Source organism: Pangasianodon hypophthalmus, chromosome 17 (assembly GCF_027358585.1).
Source record: "Pangasianodon hypophthalmus isolate fPanHyp1 chromosome 17, fPanHyp1.pri, whole genome shotgun sequence".
Classification (NCBI taxonomy): Eukaryota; Metazoa; Chordata; class Actinopteri; order Siluriformes; family Pangasiidae; genus Pangasianodon; species Pangasianodon hypophthalmus.
The window spans coordinates 3,763,359-3,787,283 of NC_069726.1; the positions used below are offsets into that span (position 1 = coordinate 3,763,359).

General features: G+C 38.9%; 1 protein-coding gene across 3 annotated transcripts in view; it reads right to left on the reverse strand.

Annotated features, from left to right (window-relative positions):
* The window catches only part of nf1b (neurofibromin 1b), a 70,713-nt gene that overhangs the window by 41,809 nt on the left and 4,979 nt on the right, over window positions 1-23,925 (reverse strand). For 2 of the 3 annotated variants that reach the window (XM_053241493.1, XM_053241494.1), the window contains exons 3-33: window positions 23,713-23,796; window positions 22,810-23,000; window positions 22,620-22,726; window positions 22,013-22,080; window positions 21,756-21,831; window positions 21,489-21,646; window positions 21,067-21,240; window positions 20,565-20,693; window positions 20,262-20,336; window positions 19,778-19,891; window positions 19,118-19,252; window positions 17,726-17,839; window positions 16,604-16,683; window positions 15,719-15,842; window positions 14,177-14,423; window positions 13,951-14,024; window positions 10,356-10,439; window positions 9,925-10,266; window positions 9,541-9,680; window positions 9,333-9,455; window positions 9,168-9,251; window positions 8,456-8,572; window positions 7,321-7,502; window positions 6,795-7,006; window positions 5,200-5,361; window positions 4,888-4,991; window positions 3,746-3,881; window positions 3,521-3,583; window positions 2,309-2,467; window positions 1,796-1,893; window positions 984-1,130 (exon numbers count right to left, since the gene is read on the reverse strand). In XM_053241493.1, the coding sequence (XP_053097468.1) occupies window positions 984-1,130; window positions 1,796-1,893; window positions 2,309-2,467; window positions 3,521-3,583; window positions 3,746-3,881; window positions 4,888-4,991; window positions 5,200-5,361; window positions 6,795-7,006; window positions 7,321-7,502; window positions 8,456-8,572; window positions 9,168-9,251; window positions 9,333-9,455; window positions 9,541-9,680; window positions 9,925-10,266; window positions 10,356-10,439; window positions 13,951-14,024; window positions 14,177-14,423; window positions 15,719-15,842; window positions 16,604-16,683; window positions 17,726-17,839; window positions 19,118-19,252; window positions 19,778-19,891; window positions 20,262-20,336; window positions 20,565-20,693; window positions 21,067-21,240; window positions 21,489-21,646; window positions 21,756-21,831; window positions 22,013-22,080; window positions 22,620-22,726; window positions 22,810-23,000; window positions 23,713-23,796 (4,103 nt within the window). Of the gene's footprint in view, window positions 1-983; window positions 1,131-1,795; window positions 1,894-2,308; window positions 2,468-3,520; window positions 3,584-3,745; window positions 3,882-4,887; window positions 4,992-5,199; window positions 5,362-6,794; window positions 7,007-7,320; window positions 7,503-8,455; window positions 8,573-9,167; window positions 9,252-9,332; window positions 9,456-9,540; window positions 9,681-9,924; window positions 10,267-10,355; window positions 10,440-13,950; window positions 14,025-14,176; window positions 14,424-15,718; window positions 15,843-16,603; window positions 16,684-17,725; window positions 17,840-19,117; window positions 19,253-19,777; window positions 19,892-20,261; window positions 20,337-20,564; window positions 20,694-21,066; window positions 21,241-21,488; window positions 21,647-21,755; window positions 21,832-22,012; window positions 22,081-22,619; window positions 22,727-22,809; window positions 23,001-23,712; window positions 23,797-23,925 lie in introns of those variants that run through there. The other variant, XR_008304586.1, reaches the window with a different exon arrangement.

The window sequence follows — 23,925 nt, forward strand, 5'->3', positions numbered from 1 at the left end:
ACAGGTGAACAGGGTATATTTTTAAAATGATAAATATCACAGGGAATTTTTGCCAGTTGATTGCCGATATCCTTGCAAGTGTTTTTTTTTTTAAATAATTTTTTATACTTTCTTTCAAAAATGAACATGTATCTCTAACTAGAGATAAGAACGATCATGCAGAATATCATGAATGACAGCCTTCTAGAAACAGATATTTGTTTTTGAATATGATTTGGAGGAAAAATAGCTAGAGGTTATGTGTAGGATTAAATAGGGTTTATACGGTTAATATAAATTGACATGTATATGATAATGACACAAACTGACAGGAAATGAGCTTTCTGGGATATACGACATGGCGTCAGTGACGTGGGCGGGGCTTAGAGCCTTCAAAGTTTCAGATGATGTGGCAGTTGTGAGTGGACTAATACAGTGAAATGAATTTCATTTCTCTGTTGAGTTTTCATATTTTGTTGCTACAGTTTAAGAGAAGATGTGTTGTAGATGCAATTTATCCAAAAATCTGAAAATCTGTCTACAAATTTCTACACGTGGTGTCTTAACCAATCTAAAAGTTTTAACTGAGTAAAGTAACTGATGGATAATGAGGCTTTCTAAATGTTCCATTATTTAGACATAAATCCACTTCTTTACATTATGGCTAGTTAGAAAACGCAGGCAGAAGTAGTTTGTGAAATACCATTTGTTTGTCAGACCTCAAGTAAAAGGCAGTCCAAGGCCACATCTGAATAACAAATACTGACGGCCAAAATAGCCTAAATTGGAGCTCGTGGCTTTAGCTAATCGTCTATGCTGATGCTGCATTTGCATTCACATTTACATCTGTGTGAGGAGCCTCAGAACACTGTGAGCCAAACTCCCAAAAGTCCAAGCTGAAATTACAAAGACGTGAGCTCATCAGCACATAGAAGCGACTTAACACATTAGCACATAAGTCGTACTCTAAACCACGTCTGAGCGGATGTAAACTTGTGTAGCACCTGTTGCTGGAGAGGTACTGGCCGATCTTCTCCTGGTTGTTCCACAGCAGCCGGTGCAGAGCTAGCACATTGCCGTCACTGATGAACGAGAGGCTGTGGTTCACCGAGTCGCTGGCAGGGCAGTCAGACGCAATGTCCAAGAAAAATCTGATTAAAAAAAAAAAACACACAGCTTTCTTAGAAGCAGTTATATTTAATAGACACCCGTTTCCTTAAACATGGACCTAGCTGTAACTATATATCTCAGTTTTAATTTAGCTATAAATTTACATTTTGATAAGAATTTTGATAAGAAAAAAACCTCACAAACTATTTCAACATGGCCAGAAAGCAGTTAAAGTCCAGCCCTGGATTCTTTCAACCCATGATGTAATATAAAAATGCACTGTGTGAACTCATGGAAATACATAAAATCAATGTATATATAGTTTTAATGCTTACAGAAGCCTGTAAATAAGGAATGAAACACTTGAGGGAATGCTGTTAAAGGAAAATAATTAATAACAGACTTGTGTAATGCAACTCCATAAATGGTGAATAAACATTTTCTCCTCACAGAAAACTTCACCATATCAATTTTTCTTTGTTAAACATTTTTTGTCTTACTGAGGTTATTCTAACACAGTTTGTCATTCAAGCAGCAAAAGTATTATTTCAGGATTTACCAAACCATTAACCTCAATAATAAACAGCTACTTAAGGCCACAAATGGTAGCATATAAAAAAAAAAGCTTTAAATATGTCTCCTGCTTCAGAGCTCAGAAATACTTTACTACGTATCAGCTGAAGTGTTTGGAGGAGTGCTGGCGTACTTTCTGGCTGCTTCGAAATTGCCCTTCACGTAGTCGTTGAAAGGTCTCATGTGCTCCTCCTTTGTGAACAGCACGTGGTTGGCGATGCTCTGCAGAATCTGAACGGATAACAAAATTGGGAAACAAGATGCATCATAAGAACACTGCTGTCGTATTGTTAGGGCTGTAATGCAACTACAATGCCAGTCAAAAGTTTTTCAACCCTCTGTATTAAACAGACTTAGTTAATTTCACAAAACGGTTTCAGCTACAATACTGTAGAATTAGAAAATCTAAAACTAAGCATAAGGTAGTGGAATAAATAAACATGCAGATACGGCGAGAAGGATCCAGGGTCAAGTGGCTGTTGATATTTTACAGCAAAATACTAGGTCATATGTTCACCACATGACTGTGACTTTATGGTAAAGATCCTGGAAGGAGTTCGGGTGTGTAAACGCCGCCCCTACCGGTTAGGAGAGGTGAAATAGAACTGTAGCTATCATGTCTGTCTGCTGAATAGTGTTCTCACACCTTGGACATGAGTTTGAGTCCTCGCTCTATTCTCAGAGGAGGCTTCTTATCCAGGATCCCGGTCTCATATGGGGAGACGATGGCTGGGTTGATGAAACGCAGGAACATGGCGCTGCCCACGGCACCGATGCTGTTCTGAGGGAAACGCTGACTCACCACCTGACGCGGAGAGAAATCAGACACGAGAAAACACTTAACGAATAATCAATGCTCAATTTGGACCCCGCGCAAGTAGAGCCTGACTATAATAAGCCTTAAATCTACAGGTTATACAGAAGTTGACAGCAAGTAAATAAATAAATAAATAAATAATTGATTAATTAATAAACCAACATTCACTGAGGTGAGCCAATAATAAATAAATAAATAAATAAAATTAAATAAATACATAAATGTATAATAAAGTAAGCAGGTAATCAAACAAATAACATAAACTTCATTGAGGTGAGCTCAGTGAGAAGAATTGAGATCTCAGATAGATAGATGAATAGACAGATGAATAGATAGATAGATAGATAGATAGATGAATAGATAGATAGATAGATAGATAGATAGATAGATGAATAGACAGACGGACAGACAGACAGACAGATAAATAACATCATAAAGTAAGCAGGAAAGTAAACCAACAATCTCTTTATTTATTTAGTATTTTTAATTCATTTATATTTATAATAAATAAATATAATAATAAAAATGCAAATAAATAAATATTTATAATTTATTTATATTTTCCTAAAAAATAAAATAAAATAAAAATAAAACACTATTAGTCATGGATTTTAATGTTGTGTTAATGCAAGCAATAACTATTAGCACTTATTAGGAATGTTTTGTTAGTTTGTTAGTTAGTTAGTTAGTTAGTTAGTTAGCTAAGAAATAAGGAAAGCAAGGTGGTTAAAGTCTACTGGCTACATAGATGGAAGCACTTTTTAACTCTTTATTAGAAGGGTCCAGGCACTAAGAAGAAATCATGAGCGCTAGCAGGGTGGGAACATCAGTCCTCAAAAAGACTACATTACCCATAATGCCATTATTCCATGGAAACAGGTGAGCCTATGCAAATAGGGCCTTTAAGAACGTACTCTACATTAAACTTCAGAAGAAGCATGCCTCCAGGTAAACAAGGTTAGTTTAGTCACCCAGGAGAGACGAGATGCTTTTATTTCATAAAAGAGAAGCAGCAGTAAGGAGTGATCTCACTGAACTTACTGATTTTTTACTTTCCTTTTTCTCTTTAACTGTGGCTTTATTCAGTAGAGAGTAGCAAGTAGCCTACAGGATACAAAAACGACACAACCAGGTCACAGCTAACACACACTAACACCCAGCACACAAACACATGTCAAATACGTGTCTGAAATAAGCCTCACGACACAGTGCACAGGACACTGGAGGTCAGAGACTGCTTAATGAGTCGGGAGGGCTGGGGTTCACCTGGAACAGGCAGTGACACACACTCCGCAGCTGTGGTGGGAATTCACTCGAGGAGTTAATGATGGCCAGGAAGAAGCGGTTCGTCATGGCCAGCAGGTTGCGCTGGTTTTCCTCCAACACTTCATTGTGGTCCAGTCTAAGAAAAAGAAATTGCATAATGTGTCAGTTTTAACCACCAAAAATGAAAATGTAATATGATAAAAAATATGATAATATGACAAAAACAAATCATATCACGATTCTGTGATGCACAATATGTATGACGATATTCAGGTTTACTCTCAAGCTGCCAGCAATACAGTAGAAAGGCATTAAAAAATCTAAATTAGTTTATTATTAATAAACAATAAATATTTTTTTCTTTTTATTTTTACAGTTATAGATGGGTGCATAAGTTTGCACCCCCATGGCTTTCTTTCTTTGTTTATTATTGCGTTAGAGATGTTAATATTAACTAAATAGATGTAGTAGTGTTATGTGATAGGCTGGTACTTCTTTACGAGCTCTGTCTACTATCAGTCTACTGAAGTACATGTGTATGGAAGTATGGAGTATGGAAGGGTTACATGTTCCAGGTTTTCCACCTCAGTGCTGCCACCTTTTGCTACTTTAGAGATTCATCTGAAAGCTACAGAATTTTTGTATACTGGGCTTATGCTTAAGTGTGGAAGTAAATTTCCTAAGGACGTCTGAAAAGGACGTCTTTTGCACTTAAGACTAAAATTCTAGCGGGGATGTCAGGGAAAACCGTGAGAGCCGATGTATGGGCTATGGAAGTGGCGTGAATCTTACAGCTAAACCAGATCCAAAAGCTGCTCTGATGATAAGAACAAACCTTTTTTGTCTTCAGTATGCAAAATTTTGCACTTGACTGTGTGCAAAATTGGATTATTTGCATACGTTTTATGTTTGTGTGCATTTGCCTCACAATGCACACCTCCTGAGCAAAGGAAAGTAAAGCTCATGCAGTTCATGTTTCTTATTTTACAATACTGTAATGGATTTTTAGAAAATGGTGGACATTTGCTGCCAGACTGATCAAAATAATGACCAAAGAGACCAAGTGAATTAAATCTGATCATTATGTCTAATCACAAATCTCTATGGCATGTCTGGTATCAGTCTAACAGCAAAAATGCTACCTGGTGGGATCCACCTCGAAACTGATCATCTGCAACTCAGGAGACGTGATAACTCCACGAAGGAGTGGCTCCAGAAGCTTCTGCAGATACGTAGCACCGTAGACCTGGAGAGGATTTAGAAAGAACAGAAAAAGCAAGAATAAAAAAAAGACAGAAATGGGTAAAGAAACACAAAGGAAAATGAAGAAGAGCGGGGAAGGATGGACGTGGAAAAAAACTTTAAACAAATTCTCAAAGACACACTTCCTTATGAAAAACGTGTGGTTCAGTAAAGAGGCTTTTGGGATTTGCATTGCCACCATGCGTACCAACCTTAAAACAAAAGGTCATGATTTTACTGGCCAGGCTGTTCCCTCTGAAGAGTGTTTGCATGGAGTCAGCAAGCTCGACCTCCTTAGAAAACATATTCCACAGCAGCTGGTAGAGGAGGTGACGTGAGTCAAACAGTGTGACCAGCACCCGAGCCAGCTCGTCCTTCACGGGAACACAAACACACATGACCACACGGAGAGACTAGTAACAAAAAAACCACAAACCATGACATGTACATCAAGATCTGGCACCTGATTTACTGTTTGTGTTTTCACACATTTACATACACAAATATGGCAAAAGCCTCATGAAATCTAAATGATGTCTAATCAGTCTGGAAAGTGATGTACAGGCAAAGTTAAAGGTCAGAATGGAAGACAGTCCTCCTTTTTTTTTTTTTTTTTTAACTATAAACTGCAAAAAAATGACCTTAGCAAGTAAACATATCTTGAATATAATCACATTTATCAAGTATTTCCTATTATAAGATTACAATATTAAGCCTTTTTCTAGATATTTTACTCATTTTCAAGCTTACATTGTCTTACTCTATTAGCAGACACACACACACACACACGCTTAAGTGTTTATTTCAAGAAAGAAGCAAAATTATCTGCCAATTTTAAGCTTGAAATTAGTAAATATTTCGAGAAATAGGCTTAATAATCTCATAATATTAAATATTTGATTTTTTTTAAACTTATATTCAAAATATCTTCACTTGCTAAGATATAATTTTTTTTGCAATGTAATAATTATATATAACTGGTACCAGAAACACATTATGATCGTTTGGTGATGATTTTTACATTGTTGTCACGTGCACAAAGCCACAATTTTAAATGTACTGTATTGGAGAATTTAGTTTAAAAACATCTCGTATTACTTTGTAGCAGGGTCTGGCTTTTTTTACTGATGATTCAATAATTCAACAATTTAATAATAAAAAAAATCATTCCTATGAAATGATGACTGCTAAATTGTATTTGTTTAAAATATCCTGTCCTTTTCAGGCAAATAGACGACGTCACTAAGAGATAGTGAGCAATCGTATGAAATAAAATAAATTCATACTAAATAAGTAGGAAACAAAACACCTGGGGGTGTGCAGTCACAGGAAAATAATCAACGACAGGACAGTGTGATGTGGCCCGATGTGAAGCAGAGTTACTGATATCAACCCCGGAGTGGATTATTTTCCAATAAGAGCACATTACAAGTGTTTTATTCCTCTTATACCACAGCAATTTGCCAAGGATTACAATTTACTTATTAAATATATATAAAGCATTTCACTGCAAGTCGTACTGTGTATGGTTATGCATGTGACAAATAAAATTTGAATTTGAATAACTTTTTATCAGTTTATCGTTACACTACACCACGTGTTGGAATTCACAGTGAATTCTCTGGGAATTCAGCAGAATAACAAAATTCAACCCATGAATCAGAGACATGATTAGCTCTTTAACAGCGTGTTTTCCATCAATACCAAACTTTAGTCAGGCCCTACTTTGTGGTTTTTAAAACAGTCCAACTTGAAGATTTTGTATTTTGGCTGTTGTGAACCAAACAGCCTGAACATTAGTACAGACCCACTGAGAACAAGGCACCACATTGGCCAGCGCCATGGCGATGGGCAGCTCTCCCTGATCGCCCATCATGGTGACGAGCTCGACGAGCCTCTCGAAGCGGTCGGCCAGCACCGTCTCGGCCAGCGTGTCGAACTCGGTGCCCTGCTGCAGGATCTTGGTGAGGACCTCCATGAAGGTGGCACGGGTCTGCAGGTCCTTGTGGTAGCCCAGACCTGGTACAGGATGAGGAAAAAGGAAAACTAAGAGGGAGCAGGGCGAGGTTGTTTCCAATAATTCAAATTCAGAAGATATTCATTTCTTACTGAGGATGAAACTGTAGCATTTTATGGTGCCTTTGAGGAATATAGATTAATATTATATTAATATTTAAAATACTCCTCAGTCCAACTATTTTTTTAGCAGCCATAAAAACAAATAAAGTTAACAGAGTGGGCGAGATGGTAATAAAATGACTCAGTCAGCGATTCCATGGTTCCAGTTCATCAGGCTTTTGGTTTGGATTGATTTTCCCTTCACCAATGCTCACCAATGGAGTGCATGAGGCCGCTGTCCACATTGGCATTGAGCAGGTTGGACATGGCCAACACAGTGCAGTGGCGCAGAGACGCCAGGCGTCTCGACATGCCCCGCTTACGGCCAGCCACCTGCTGTCCGTCGTCCTCCGGCTCGCTGCAGTCATTCAGCAGGTTCATAAAGAGTGTGAAGTACCTGAGGGAGGGAAGATAATGTGCTGGGATAAAAGCCCAAACTACAATTATCCTGTTCACACACCACACTCTATTTTCTAAAAGTGTTTTTCATTCACATGCTAGTAAAAGTTCACTCCTAATACATTATGTTAATTGAGTGCCATTACTTAATAACTAAGGCTGGACTGACTCGTGTTTAACTACATGTACACATTTGGCTTATTTGGTGCGTGGCTTGTTTAAAAATTTATGCAACGTTAGCATTTGTTGTGCAATGGAAAGATTTAGAGCAAATAACGGCACTCATCAATGTGTTTAACATCCACACGCTACTGCAGTGACAAATACACATCACAGAAATCGCTCTTTTCACATTTTACAGGTTGATATGGAAACCTGATGGATGCTAATATTATAGCTCTGAGTGTACTCTAGTGGAGATCTCTTTTAAGAGGAATAAGTTATTAAGTTATATATATATATATATATATATATATATATATATATTTATATAAATATACCAGTTGATAGTCAAAATGTTTGATTGTTGTCACTTCATTAACCATTTCAAATATCTATTAATTTCACTTCCTACAGCTTTAGAAGCACTTTGCTGTCTTACAGGGAACCTTTGTTTAACTATTACAACATCTGCAATAATTGCTTCAGTACACTGTTACATAAGTTACTCCCTGGATTCTATATGGTATATATAAAATGGTATAATAAAATGGTATATACAGTATAATATAGTATAACATTTGTAATCACTGTGCAGTTTGCAGCTTAACAACTACACCACCCAACCACGCTACTATAGCTAACACACTAACTAAAAGCCTGTAGGGATCACGTGGATGCTAACTGCTCTATATAGCCTGTTTAGTTATTGGAAAATGTATTATTTTAGTGAAGGACTCATAGGACAAAGGCACGGACGTGTGAAAACAGTGTGTGTAGCTCCAGTCTTACTTAAGGAAGAGTTGAGACTTGGCCTCCATGAGTTCCACCCCGTCTCCTTCCTCCGGTTGGAGCGGTAATCCAGCCAGCAGAGACACCACAGCCTCCATACTCGCCTGGTCCAGATCCCTATCGAACACAGATTCATACGCTCCAGCACAAGCACTGTGAACATTAACATCCCAAAGCACATTCGTACATGACTGCTTTCTAACACAAAGGTCTGGTTCAGTATCATGCAAGCATTTTAAAGTTAATTTACTCAGAACTACTATTTTTTACTACTAAAAAAGTAGAAAACTATTCTGTTTAACACACCCTAATCAACTTGCAGCCATGAAATGTAAGGTCACACACCTGGCTACTTGAAAAACAAAGACAAGAGTGTATAAGGCTTTCAGTACACACACCCACTAGTAGTTGAGTACTTGGAGCAAAAATATTCAGGACATTCTTTTTTTTTTCCATAGTATGTAGACAGTTATGATGCTAACTAACTAACTAACTAACTAACTTCCAAAAAAGTTTGATGTGGTGAAGTTATCTGTTAAAAAAAAAAAAGAGGTTTGTTTAACATCTCTGGAAGGTGTTACATTACACTGAATGACACTTTTATCTGTTTATAGTTAAAAGTATCATTCATTAATAACTTAATGTAATCGTTGCAAACTCCTGTGGGCCATGCTGTTTTTGGAAAATAAACAACTTTGTCCTGGCAAGTTACCTCGTCAGACACTTGACGTCATCGTCAGCTGCCTGGTTGGAGGTTCCCATTACCCAGTCTGTCAGATACTCCACCATCTTATTCCTGAGACACACACACACACACACACATCAGATCAGTTCTGTCTGAGCAGTGCTTGAAGAGATAATCTGACCGTTCTCTCACCTGAACTTCATCTCCTGGCAGAAGGACAGATCATCTCTGCGCTCCATCATCACCTCCACCAGTTGGCACAGCTTGGTTTTGATCTGGATGGCATGAACCATGTTGCCCAGAATGCGCACGTACCTGCCAGCACAATCCCGACAAACTACTGACCATGCGGTGTGAACTGTGTAGTTATGGAGATAAACGTGAAGGGCGGAGTTCTTACCTGACCAGGTTGAGCATCATGGTCTCAATGCTGGCCTGACCCAGATGTTCAGAGCTGCCTTCTGTGTGGTTATCTAACAGGTTCTTCATTATGGCGATGGTCTGCTCCACAAACTGCGTGTTTGTCTCATTGATTGGCACCTAGAAGAGACGCAGCACGGCAAAACACAATGCACATGAAACGAACAAGAAGAAAAACAAAAATTCATTGTACATAATTTCTCCTTACACCAAATGCCATTTGCTGAGACATGTTCACGTTTTGCTTCTTTCATGAACTTCAAACTTGATTAAGGGAAATGATATACATCAAGTGTGTAAGTACATGTTCGTCTAATTACCGTTATCTTTCTACCATGAAAATCTCTATACTGTAAACACTGACCGGTCCTTGTGCTTCGAAGAAGCGGCTGATGCTGTTCTTGAGCTTGTTGAAGAGCATGGGGTAGAGAGCCGGGCTCAGCTCCAGACCCACCAGGTCCTTGACGTTGTTGCGGATCTGCACGCCCTTTTCATGGCTGCACACCATGAGCGAGAGCAGCCGGTCCAGGAACTTACTGAGTGGCGTCTCGGCATTGCCCTCACATGAGCCCATGGACACCATGGAGCCCTTCCGCTCGCTCAGCGGACCCATCGGGGGGCTGTAGGTGGCCGGGCCTGGGGGGTTCCTCTGCTGCAGACACACACCGCCCAGCGCGCACAGGAATCCCGTCATGTTGATCCACTCCTGAGGGAAAAAACAAACAGGTCAGGTGTTGTTTCGGTACACTCTACAGCACATTTCACACCTTTCATAAACACAAGGCTCAGACATACCTGACAGTCTTCTAACTTTGTTTTTGGGTGGTTCAGGATTAACTTGGTGGCATGTTCCCATTTCGCATGCGTGTCCTCCCAAGCCTGTAACAGCAACATAATGTTAGCAACAAACTAGTTTGCATATATTCTATAAATTCATGAGGATTTTTCATTTAATATATACGTGAGCCATTCTGTAATTGGTAACACATTCCATATCTGTAAATGTCTCTTATGCATTGTCATCAATATATACATTGTTTTTAGTATCTTAATACATGATCATATTTAACAAGTAGCATAATAATAGAGCTGACCTGGAACCTTATTTTTACTGGCATGTTTTTGTGTATATTTTGCTTAAGAACATTTGGGTTGTAAATACCATAAAAAAAAATCATGTAAAACATATTGGCAAAATTGTATGTGTCAAAGAAGTCAGCCAGCTAGAGCTTTTTTTCTATGTCTTTAGTATTCACAATTATATATAATACACAATTATATCACAATAATATATCCTCAGTTAGAGAGTGACCTGACTAAATATAAATATGTAAATAAATTTTCATACAGACATAGTTTATTTATTTACACATCCTGACATCCTCATTTCTAATGACTCGCAACAAGAAAGCCTTTTACAACCTTTGCTTATTTTGTGCACATCCTCTTAAAAGCACGTAAGAAATGTGCATAAGAAACGAGTGCAGTAGGATTCCAGGGAGGCACCAGAAACTTTTAAGGCTCTAAACACTCTTCTGAACAAGGCAGATTCCCTACAGCACCGTGAGCAGAGCAATATGTAAAGAAAAAGAAGTGAGGCAAAATGAATGATGGGTTTGACTTGTTAGCATACGGCAAAAGTACAGCAACAGGGCAAACAAGCTGAAAGCTGAAGATGAGGTCAACATTACTGCAGCTTTTTAAAGTTTTCATCCAGGAGTGTCACGCATCTTAGGTACCTGATCAAAAAAATTACATAAATGACCAAACACACACACACACACACACACACACACACACACACACACACACCCACCCACACTAATCCAAATTTTGGTTTTACCAAATAATACCCCTTCAAGGGTGTACATATAGTATGTTATGTATCTACACAAAGCAGCCCATACTACAGAAGTTGGGGGAAATCAGTATAGCTTGCAAAAATATTTGTGACAAAAGTTGATCTTGCTAATAAAATAAAGTTTTGATTCAATTACAATTAACTTACAACACACAATGTATTCTACAAACATTTGGCAAGCTCGCTTTACTCATTCATCAGCATGGGGAGGATGACAGAACACTCAGATGAAAGAGAAGTGAAAAGAGTGTTGACCTTCATCCATCATATATTAATGTAAAAATAACCACAAGGACATTTTTTCCCCACAAGATTTTCTACCCATTTTTACCAAGGGTGCCAATAATTTTGGAGCTGACCTATGAATAAATATACAGGGTGTCTGAAAAGTCAGGAACCGATGAGAGTACCAAGAATTATCACCTCTACCCTTTCATTCAGTATTAATGCAATATTTCACGGGTAAGAAAAAAAATATATATAAAAATAAGTGTAAATAAATAAGCAAATATGTAGTTTAACTCCTGCTGGTTCCTGACTTTTCGGACACTGTGTATACATAAAGGCTGTGATTACTGTTACAGCAGAACCCCCCGGGCCTGGAGGGAATCACTGAATCACCCAGTGCTTGTGAATCGTTTTCAGATGTGGCTCTGACTTGTATCAGGAGTTTCAGCATGAAACGAGGCAGCAGGCTACGTTTGGTCAACGAGCTTTAACTTTGACACACGTGGTCACTTACTCCATTTGAATGAAAAATAAAAGATATCATTATTAGTGCAAAGAACATCAGCATTTGTGTTTTCTGAGCAACAGTGTAGCCTAGTGGAGGCCTCGTAATCACCTGTCACTGTGTGTCTCAGGCTTTCTGAGACCAGACATTTCTTTTCACTTTGATTTTATTAGTGGTGCCGGTTATGCGATGCAAGCAGCACTGTTATAATTGCTAACTCCCACACCGTCAGTGGCACAGACATGAATGACATGTCCAAGTGTTCGCCTTAGTCCAAAGGATCAGGAAATCCCATCTGGGAATTGATCCCATGTGCACGTCACGTGGAATTTGCTGTTGGGTTTCGCAATACACACTAATGTCAAATGAGTCTAGAGGAGCAAAAAGTCAAACAGAGACTCTGGTTAGATTTACTATCTCCACAGGAAATCTTCAGAACCTAACTAGTCCCGCACCGTTTGACTCACAGGCACGGATCATACGTCAAATCGCTCGGGATGTGTGTGCGAAAGAGGAGAATTGCATTATGGGTATTCTAATGACGTTACATGCACACAAACGGACTGCCATAAAGCCGATTATATTAAAAACCCGAGTTAAATACAATCATAGCTACCGATATAGGTCAGCTTAGTTACGCTTTAACAAACGCGTGCACACATGCAGCTCCCCCTAGTGAAAGACATGTGCAGCTGCATATTGGCGTTGAATTTTGCACAGGCAAGCATCACTCAAATGTACATTCTAGTTTTTTTTATATTATGTTTATAGTTCACACAGGCTGAACAAAACACGGCAGCGGGTCGTGTCTGGTCCACGGGTCTTGACTTTGACATGTGTGGTCTAAACTGTTGCGTGTAACCCTATACCAATATCCAAATAAGAGGATGTAACACAGAGGTAAAAATATATATATTATATATATATATATATATATATATATATATATATATATATATATAATATATATATATATATATGTGCCTGCTGTAAACATACGCTGAATGTAGAAAATTTCACGATTTTCTACAAAATATGTCTAAAGGACTCACATTCTTAGCGAAGAAAAAAAAATCAAGCAATACTTACACTGCACTGTCATATAATTCATATTTCATATAATCTTTATTTTACATATTTTAATAAAAAAGTAGCAGTGTGGTATAGGTGGCGAGAGGAATAAATGGAAAATATTTTAACCAAAAAAAAAAGTCTTTTGATTGTGTAAGGTTAAATAAAACAAATACGTATTCATGTTATCAAAAATATGTTGCCAGAATAGTTGGCATCCTTCATGTTTGGATTATTTTAGTCTTATGTACACTATAAATAAAATATTTTTCATTTTCTGCCTATGACAAAATGCACATTCGCATTTTTTCCCCTTTTATTTTCACATTTTTCTTCTTTTTTTTTTTAGTGCTGGAATACAATGATAATTTGGTTTGCAGTTCTCTATACATAAAATAAAGATTTTAAATTGTAAAGAATTTTTATATTTTTATATACAAAATACACAATAACACCAGTAGGGCTAAAAAAATAATAATAAAAAATAAAACATCAGCTTTTGTGTTTTCTGAGCAATACCGTTACAAAGTGCCGGCCGCGAGGTCACCTCCATGGGACTTCAGCTTTGATTTGGGATTTGGAAGTTTGGGAATTTCTGCTTTATGTGATGACTGTGCATATGTTTAAAAGTGTGATTATTTATTAACTGCTGTTTAAGTTGTATTACTTGGTAAAGGCCAGTAAAAATAAAATAAATGACGATAAAGTGAATTCATTTCCCTGACCTCAGTGTTGCCAGGTGTGGGATGCTCTATCCTCCTGAGCAAAGCCATTACTCTCTTCTGTAAGGCTGAGCGACCTGGAAAAAAGACACACACACACACACACACACACACACACACACACACACACACACACACACACACACACACATTGCTGCCCTCTTCTGGTAGTGTTCTTACAGTAGACTTTTCATGTCCCTACTTTTTGTTATTTGTTAAAAAGCTGAACCTGTGGCCATCATGTTGCTGACGGAGGCGAACTCCATGAAGGTGTTGTAGTTGGGCAGGATGGTCTGCACAGGCACCTCGTCCACGCCACAGCGGATGTCAGCCTCCTCACACAGGTGCCTGAAGCAGGACATGGCCACCAGCACGGCCTCCATGTCTGGGCTCCACAGGAACATGTAGAGACACACCTCCAGCTTGGCCTGGGCCTGCCTGCACATGGGGATGCTGCTGCCCGTCGCAGCACGCTCCTGTATGCGTCAAAAGAGAAGAGATTTCCAGGATTAGAGACTGAAAGAGCCTGAAAATTAGACAGACATCACTGAAAAACTCGTAAGATCAGCTTAATAGTTAATCTAAGAGCACTAGACACTAGACAGCATGCCACGGCAGCTTGGTAACTAATTCAAACTCAGGAACATCCATCCACACCCTACTCGTACTGCTGTGTTACTCAGTTCAATTCAGTTTTACTTGTATAGCGCTTTTAACAGGGGACACTGTCACAAAGCAGCTGTTACTCACACACAAAATGCACAACGCTCACATAATGCTACCTGTGTGTAAGTCTTCTCTTTAAAAAAAAAAAAAGAAGAAATATTTCACAATGTCCACAATACATCCTAAAATATATGTATTTCACAGTATGAGCTTCGGAAATATTGTGATAGCTTTTGATACTTATTCTTATATCTTATTTTATAATTGTACTCCTTAAAATTGTAAAAAAATAAATAAATAAATTCTCTTCACTGTGGAATATTTTTATTTAATTTTATAAAATAGACTAAAAACTAATAACAAAATAGATTACATTTACATAAATTACATAAAACATAAACAAATAAATGTATTTATTAAACCATTTTATTATTATTTAACACTTAATATTAATTAAATAATATTAATATTATTTTAGATTTAACATTTCATATATGTTATAATAATATATAACACATATTTCTACGTTATTTATAGCATTTTTTAAACGCAACACTACTGTACTGCTGGCAGTTTTTTTAGCGTACCTGTGTATCTAAATTATTATTGTGTGTGCTTTATGGGAAATAGTGATCCTGGTTTTGAAATCTGAAAAGAAAAATGTCACTCAATAAACAGATTTACGGCACGTCTAAAAAAAATACTAGCTCATCAAGTCAAAAACATGTTAAATCTGACGGGATCAGTACTGGAAATCATCCTTATCATCAAGTCCTGAAAGTCAAGATTACAGATCTAAACAAAGCTTGGAAGCTGGTCTGAGACGGTGCATCAACACTTATGGCGCTGATGCAGGAAAGCCAAGTGCATTACACATCTACATTCACATCCAAGCTTCAGTTTCAGTTATCACCATTTTGGTCTTGAAGCTGCAGCTTCTGAAAGATCAGATGATCTTTGAGATCTTTGTTTGAGATATAAAACAAAGCCAAGCAGAAGAGATAACAAATATTTTTCTATGAACTTCATGTGTCCAAGTGAAAGAGATTACAGATCAGAAGAAGACTTGAGATGTAAACAGAGGGAAGAACGTCAGATGGCTCACTTTGTTCCGGAGGAGAAACTTGTTCCTGCAGATGAGGATCTCTCGGAGCCACTTGAGAATCTCGGTGCTGTTGATCAGCTGGTGGCCGATGAGCTTCGAGCAGATGAAGTAAAGAACCTGGGAGCTAATATCAGAACAAACAAATCATCCTCGGGGAATCACAGGTTCAGAAGATCAGGATCAAGAAGCAGGATGTGGGTTCGCACAGGGGTCAGCACTCCTACGGTCCAAGAGGAACCAAGTAATGGAACATTTTTTTGGTTTCCTAAAGAACCTTGAAGGATCTTTAACTATTTTCAGTGGTGCCACAAGGAACTGTGGGGAAAATGTTATAGTTGTGTTGAAGATCTTGGTGGTGGAAAAATTATTATTCAGTTGATTGTGACAACAACCAAAAATAGTTGAAGATTCTTGGACTTCAAGGAACTGAACATGGTTCATGTTGGAGTGAGAACCTTTTCTAACACCTTTATTTTTTAAGACAACCTAAAACGAATGTATCTGTCTTCCACAGCCTGACATATTTCTGAGTCAAGTTGTTGATCTGGATGGGCGGGACTTTGGTTTTATCGATTTGAATTCGATTGGCTTATGAAAATCACTGAACTTTAGTGGAAGATTACAGACAAAGAAGATTTGTGTCTTCTGAGTGATTAGTACAGATGCATCTGAACAATCTGAACAAGAACACAATAAAGGTTATCTGTAAAAAGAGTTTTATTGCACAGTTTACTTTAAAAACCTCACCTTTCCACTTCATTGTATATGTATCGAGTGGGGTGTATTTTAAAGTGAAGGATTAGAAAACAGGACCTAGCTTCGAAACCACATCTAACCTACACATCTTTGCTCAGGTGTGCGGAGGTCAGTTCTGCTAAGCCGTACCTGATGTCCCAGAAGGTCTCCATGGGAGCGTCAGGATTCCACAGCTCGATGATTTCTGGCTGATGCAGGACCAGCAAAGCCTTCACGACAGAGAAAAAACTGATTTACCCCAGGAACATGCTTGCTCGAATACATTGTAATAAATAGCTAATGCTGTGCTCGAATAAAGCTCGTAGCACAAACTTTGGATTACTCCTACTGTGAAAGTCGGGAAGGTCTCCTCAACACTGAGTTCAGCACATGATGTTAAATCAACATGGCTGCTCACATCAACAGTACCTTTAAATGATTTACGCCGCATACTGTATCCTACTATTTGTTTTAGCTCATATGAATATATGGACATATCCACTTGTTAAATCTATAACACGGACTATACAGTTTCAAGGAGGTAAATATACATCACTCAGATCACTAACATTAGCTGGCTAGACTGCTTTGTTGCTAACAAAAAGCAAACATGAAGGCATGCACATTTTTTGTCCCACTATGAGCTCAAACGCAGGATGAAAATGACAATTCCAGGTTTTGACTTGCCACTTCCAAACTAAGCTGCGCACAGCAGAAAATAAAGCAGGAAGCTGTAATGTGATAAATGAATATGATGACATTTTATTGGTTCCAAAAAAGCGTGTTTTTCTAAATTGCCACATAAGATGCAAAATCTGTTCCATCATATATCTATCAAATAAATATGATCATAATGTAAATGTTTGGACAAGCAAAAGCTACTATACAGTGAACTACAATGGAACTAAGAATTAATTAATTAAGAATTATAAGAATTAATAGTTAGCAACACTAACAGGACAAAAACTACAGCTAGAGAGCTGGGCAATATGGCAATATAGTATCAATTGTGAGTATTGTCAGTATTTTTATAACAATTACAAACCTTCACTGGAAGTAGGTAGCTACATGTTTATATTTTGTTAGCGATCTTTAAAATTGTAAAATCTTCCATTTTGTTTTGTAGATTTTTATAGACATTATGCAACTTAACATATCATGTGTTATAACATGCTGTTGAAAGAGAGATAGACATCGTGTGGCACGATGAGATTCACTAAATCAGCTGTTTCAGGATACGTGTTCTACACAGCATGGCCGCGCGCGTCTCACCTCCATGGCCTCCTGGGAAATTTCCCCCAGGTTGGCGAGGGGCACCAGCTGCATGAGCCCTTTGATGAGCTCGGCTGTGCTGCTCTGGATCTCCTGACCCTGCTTCCCTGGGTTCTGATGCACACACGGAGAAACACACGGGTAAGAACTCTTGTCTGAGGAATAAACGCTAACACTGCTAACACGTACTGAAAATAAGAAGAGGCCAGACAGCTTTATGTAACTATCTAGATCTTGAAGTGACATTACAGTTGTTGTGCACTTTAATAAATTCACTCAAATAAGCCATATATAATTATATAATATAATCTTTTTAGAGACGGGACTAATTTTCAGAGGATGGTGCATGGACACCTGAACACTTAATCAGAACTACTTTTTGTTGTATTGCTCCATGGCTGGAAATTTGAAACTTTATAAGTACAGATTTGGCAAAACTCTCTCATATCTGTCTCATCCTAACACATTCACAGTTGTAGTTTGGAGTTAATGATATAAAGGAACAAAAGTAAGGAATAAAAAACACAATCAGGAGTGTTTTAATGGGAAAATTATCAACAACAGGGTGATAACACCTCAAAGATGATTATTTTCCAATATCCAAAACTGTTTTATTGTTCTTATACCACAGCAAAATGCCAACGATTACAATTTTTTAAATGAACCAATGACACGTCATACTTTTTATCCATTTACAGTTATGTTTAATGTTATGGAACATCTATGAAATAATAAGTTCCTGTTGTCTCTTACATTACTGCAGCTATAATCAGGAGTTTCCTCTCCATCCTCTCTTTTTCTGTCTCTTGAAATTAATAATCAGAAATAATGCAGTTTGTCACATCCACAAAGTGCACTTCATCCTCCATCCTGAAGACTTTACAGTGTTTGAACACTTAACAGCTCAGCTTAATTTAAAGCCCCGAGAGTAACTTTTCATAAATGTTAAACATGTTGATACAGAAATACTCACCAGAGCAACATTTATATACATAATTTTTATTGTAAAATAATCCTAGCATTTTTAAAATTCATTTATTATTAGGGTTAGATAATGTGGAGTGTCCATGCCAGTCCCTGTGTAAGCTGTTACTATAGCAGCTTGTGACTACTGTGAGAGCTGCTGTTACAGAAAACAAATCAACACTTTCTGACCAATCAGAATCGAGCAGAGCTGAGGCAACGGCCCTTAGACTTCCATTACAAGTGAGTTTGCAGTAAAAAGGTTTCCTCTTCTTTTCTCAGTACAGTGAAACATGTCAAAATCCTTAATTCATCTCACACACACACTCTGTAGAGGCAGCAGACTCAAGTAATCCTTTAAATATTATAATTTTATCCATGAGTCAATGTCAGAGAGCACAGGAGAGATTAAAAAGATAAAAAGCTCACATGCAGCAGGAGCTTGGGGTCGGCGTGGATGAGCTTCACCAGAGCCAGCAGCAGATACTTATGACTCCTGGTGTCCAGGTCGGTGGACTTCTCTTTAAACTTCAGACTGGTCACCTTCTCCTTAAATGTCAGACTCTTAACACGGAGAGGGAGAGGGGGAGGGAGAGGGGGGGAGGGAGAGAGAGAGATTAGAAATCAGTCATATTCAGTTTACAAAACACATAAAAGCCCACCATCATCATCATCATCATCTCTTTTAAAAGATTCCCCAGTCAATTTGAATGCTCACTAGTTAGGGTATAAATTAATGCTGCAGTTGATCCTACATAGTGCTCAGTACATGAACACCATCTGAGATTCAGCCACAGAAAAAGATTTGCTTATTCGTAATCTCATTTTTAGTGAACATAATTTCATCCACATTATATTTTATTATTAAAATAATAATTTATTTAAAAAGCAGGCCATAAATGATGTGGCTTTTCTTCACATCAAATGACGAATGGGTCTTCTAAAAAGTTTATTATAAAAAAAAATAAATAAATAAAAAATTAAGATTGATAAAAAAGACTGATAATATTTCAGAATTATGTTAATTCTATCAAAACATGGAATTTTAAACATTTAATTGATGACACACACACACACACACATTCTCACCGTCATGCGCAGGGGAGTGTGAGTGCTGCAGCCCAGTGTCTCAGCGAACATGACGCGCAGCTCCCCTGAGTAACAGTAAACTGCGTCGATCTTGGGCCACCAGTCGAGCGGAGACTGCAGCAGGACAGAGGAGACTTAGCAGCGTTGCATCTTAGCATTATCTTCACATTTAAGACTTGTCTTAGACTGACTTCTAATCCATCTTACCAACCAAGTCTCTTTCTATAATCTTACCATCTCAGCCTTTTCCCAACATCGTAGCATCGTAGCCTCATCCTAGAATCCTAGCACCTTAACCGTGTCCCAACATCCTAGTATCTTTGCCTCATTCTAGCATATTAGGCTCATTTCTAGCATCTTAGTCTTATCCTGGGATTTTAGCTTAATTTCTAGCCCCTTAGCCTCATTCTTGGCCTTGCTCCTAGCATCTTAGCCCAGATTTCAGATGAAGGCAGAGGTTGGCCAGATGTTCAGCAGCACTTACGTTTGTGATGATTCTGTGCAGGGAGTTCACCAAGACAAAGTGGAAGGTGGATGGTGAAGATGAAGCCAAGCAGACCTGGAAGAAGACAGAACAGCACAGTGAGAAAGAGAAAAGAGGAAAAGTAGCAGTAACAACTTCTACTAAACACAGTAGTTTTACACCACACGTGAGAAATGATCATATGCAGTTATAACTCATTATGACTCCTTCAAGCTCACTGTAACAGTGTAACTGTGATGATCCTAACGCTGCGAAACTACAAGGTGATGATGATGATGATGATGTTGATGATGATGATCTCACTTTAAACTGCTGGTTATTGTGTGGGTTGATGCGGAAGCAGGAGACGAAGCAGTCGATCATCAGGTCCACGTCTGCGCTCTGACAGCCTGCACCACGTGAGAACGGCTTAGCGGGGTTAAACAGCAGAGTCTAGGGGAGAACACACACAAACACAAACACACAAACACACACACACACACACACACACACACACACACACACACACACGCTGACATGCAGTTTTCTGATAGAACCCACACAACTCTGGTTCTCAGTGTGAAGTGGAGATCAGTAAATATTATTAAAGTAGTGTTAGTTATTACAGGACTCTAATTAAACAGGCTTAAAACTTCAGCAGTTATATTTACAGGATGATGTTCATTTTCTAATATAAAGCTCAGTACCAGTAAAACAAATATAAATCATTTCCAATCAAACCTAACAAGTTTATCTAACAAGTAATCTAACAGTAATAGACTCTTCAGCTCAGTGCTGTAAACATTCATGCATTTGAGACACACACCTTCAGATCCACCATGATGGACTGCACCAGGAGGAAGATGACGGAGTGATCCTCCCAGTTGACGTAGGTGGAGGCTTTACACAGCTTGACGCTGGCGATGGCTGCGCTCTCCGTCAGCTGCTTGGTGCCCCCGTGTCCGGCCAGAGCTTTCCTCAGACTCTCTATAAACAGTTTCTAAAACGAAACGTGGACAAGCAGCACACTGCAGTGAAGACTCAAGCAGTAATGTGTAAAAAATATTATAATGTCATACTTAAAGACATTTTAACAGTGAACGATAAGGAGCACGATAAGAAGTTAGTGGCAGTGAAAGAAAGAAACAGGAAGAAAAATTCAAACAAGCAGTGAAATAAAACTAGTGGCTCCTTTTTTTACTATGGCATGGTGTGTCTGTGTGTGTGTGTGTGTGTGTGTGTGTATACCTTGTTGACCTTGCTCTCCTCCAGAGGCTCTCGTGACAGCTCCTGTATGATGTTGGGACAGAGGATGAGGAGGATGATCTGCAGCGGCCACACGGCTGCCTTCCTCTTTGCACTCTCAGCAAAACTGTCCACCAGGTCAAAGAGCTTCTCTGCACAGTCTGAGACCAACACACACACACACACACACACACACAATATATATACACAACAACTATTATCTATGTTACTGAAGGATAATAAGTGAGGTGATATTAGTCCGGGCCTCACCAGCCATGTCTGTCTGTGGTCGCTGGTACAGCATAGTGAACTCATCTGGGTAATTCTCCACCCAATTCCAGAATGCCTTCACACACACACACACACACACACACACACACACACACACACACACACATTATTGACCAGCGAGGCAGTGAGGCAGGTACTTTCTGTTTCAGACATATCCTGTGGTCTACACAATTCCTTTGGGTGCAAAACAGTGCATTATATTAGTGAACACGGTATGGTTTGGAACATGCACACACCTTCTCCAGACTGTAGATGATGCTCAACTGCGCAGGCTTTTTCAGGGCTTTAAATTTGAACACTGTTTCTGGAGAAAAGGAGAAAATCGCATTTTATGATCCTGAAACTATGTGCTAAACAGAATAGTCCTTGACTGATATGAACACATCTGATATGGGACAATATATATGTAATTATTATTTTAACATAATTTTATATGAACATTTTTTTATATTTTGCTTTGTTTATTGCAAAGAGGTGTCACAAAAGTGCATCATTCTTCTACATAATTTAGATTTCATTCAATGTCTCAGCACTGCACTGTGGAGCCACTGATACTGAGGTTGTGATCTGACTCACCCTCATATACAGCAATCTAGAAATCAATTCTTGTGAGTGTTTAGTGGTTGTTGTTTAAAATAGCATCATGTTCAAGATTTTCTAATTTTGTATCAGCAGTTTACGGTCTGCAGTAATATCGACCGGTTTTATAAGCCAAACAATTTCTCAGTCAGATCCTAAAATGCATGTATATCAACAAGTATGTAGAGGAAAGAGTCGATTTTAAGTTCTAGGTTTTAATGTGTTGTACTGATGATGCAATACCGTGATGGAGAAATGACCGACCTTGCAGGAGTCTTTTGAGTTTGGAGCAGTCCACGTTAATGTAGCGGATGAGCTCGATATCGTGGACATCCACCGTGTCTTCTGAACACACGGTCAGTTCCTGTAACCTGCACGGATGGAGAACCTCGTCAGTACATCACATAGCTACAGAGAGACTGACAAACAGACACCGTGTGTGTGTGTGTGTTACCGGGTGGAGATGCGGCTGAAGACGGCGTTGAAGTTGTTACAGCTGAGCGAGAACAGAACCCCGGAGGCGGAGCTGCGCAGCTCAGCAGCGTACTGACTCCCCTCTCTGTACGTGTGGATGAAGTGACAGATCTCTGGCAGGAGCTGCTTCACCAACATCGTCTCATCGAGACGCATACAGTCCTTCGGTTGCTAGAGAGAAACAGATGGAGAGAAAGAAAGAGACAGAGAGATAAACAGAAGAATCGGGGGGGGGAAGAGACACAAGAAAGAGAGTGAGACACAAAGAACCAGAGAAACAGACAGAGAAAAAGAGACAGACATTTGAGTTACAGAAAGCCAGATACAGAAATAGACAGAGAGAGATAAATATGGACAGAAATAGATAGATACAGAGAGAGGTACAGATAGGGAATGTCACAGAAGATGCCAGAGATACAGATACAGAGAGAGAGAGAGAGACAGAGATGCAGAAAGATGGCTGACCCTTTACACCAATATCAGAATAAATAATAATCAGAAGTCCTGGGACAAATCCAGCACCAAAACCTGAGCCGAAGGAGAAATCAGTCTTACACACTTTACGTAAAGTGAGACTGTAACAAGCTGAACCTGAATTCAGGAAAGCGGTGTTCGCTTTAGGCAACAAGGCGGACATTAAGACATGAAGACGTGTAGACTGTGAGTCCAGTGCAGCAGGAATGCTGAGGGGGTGAAGCAGCGTGAAAACATTACGGCAAGACGAGGAAGCATCTGCAAAACTCATCTACTGCAGCTGGCAGATGCAGCACATCTCAGGGGTTTAAGGAGGCCTTGGGATGGGGAGAGAGAGAGGGAGAGAGAGAGATAGAAAGAAAGAGGAGGGGTATTGGGCAGGAGACAGGAAGGGCAGAAGGCAGCTCACCCCCGCGAGGCACTTCTCCAGAGTGTCCAAGATGATGAGCTGAGATAGATAGAGGTTCTTCTCTGCAGCCTCGCCAAAAATTCTCTGCAAGAGAGGCACGAGAGTTAAGTCGCATTTATACTGCATTGTGTGTAGTGTATGAAAGTCTGGGCTGTGTTTCAGACACACTTTTCACTGACTAAGCAGTAACAACTGATGCGTTAATAGCAGAAA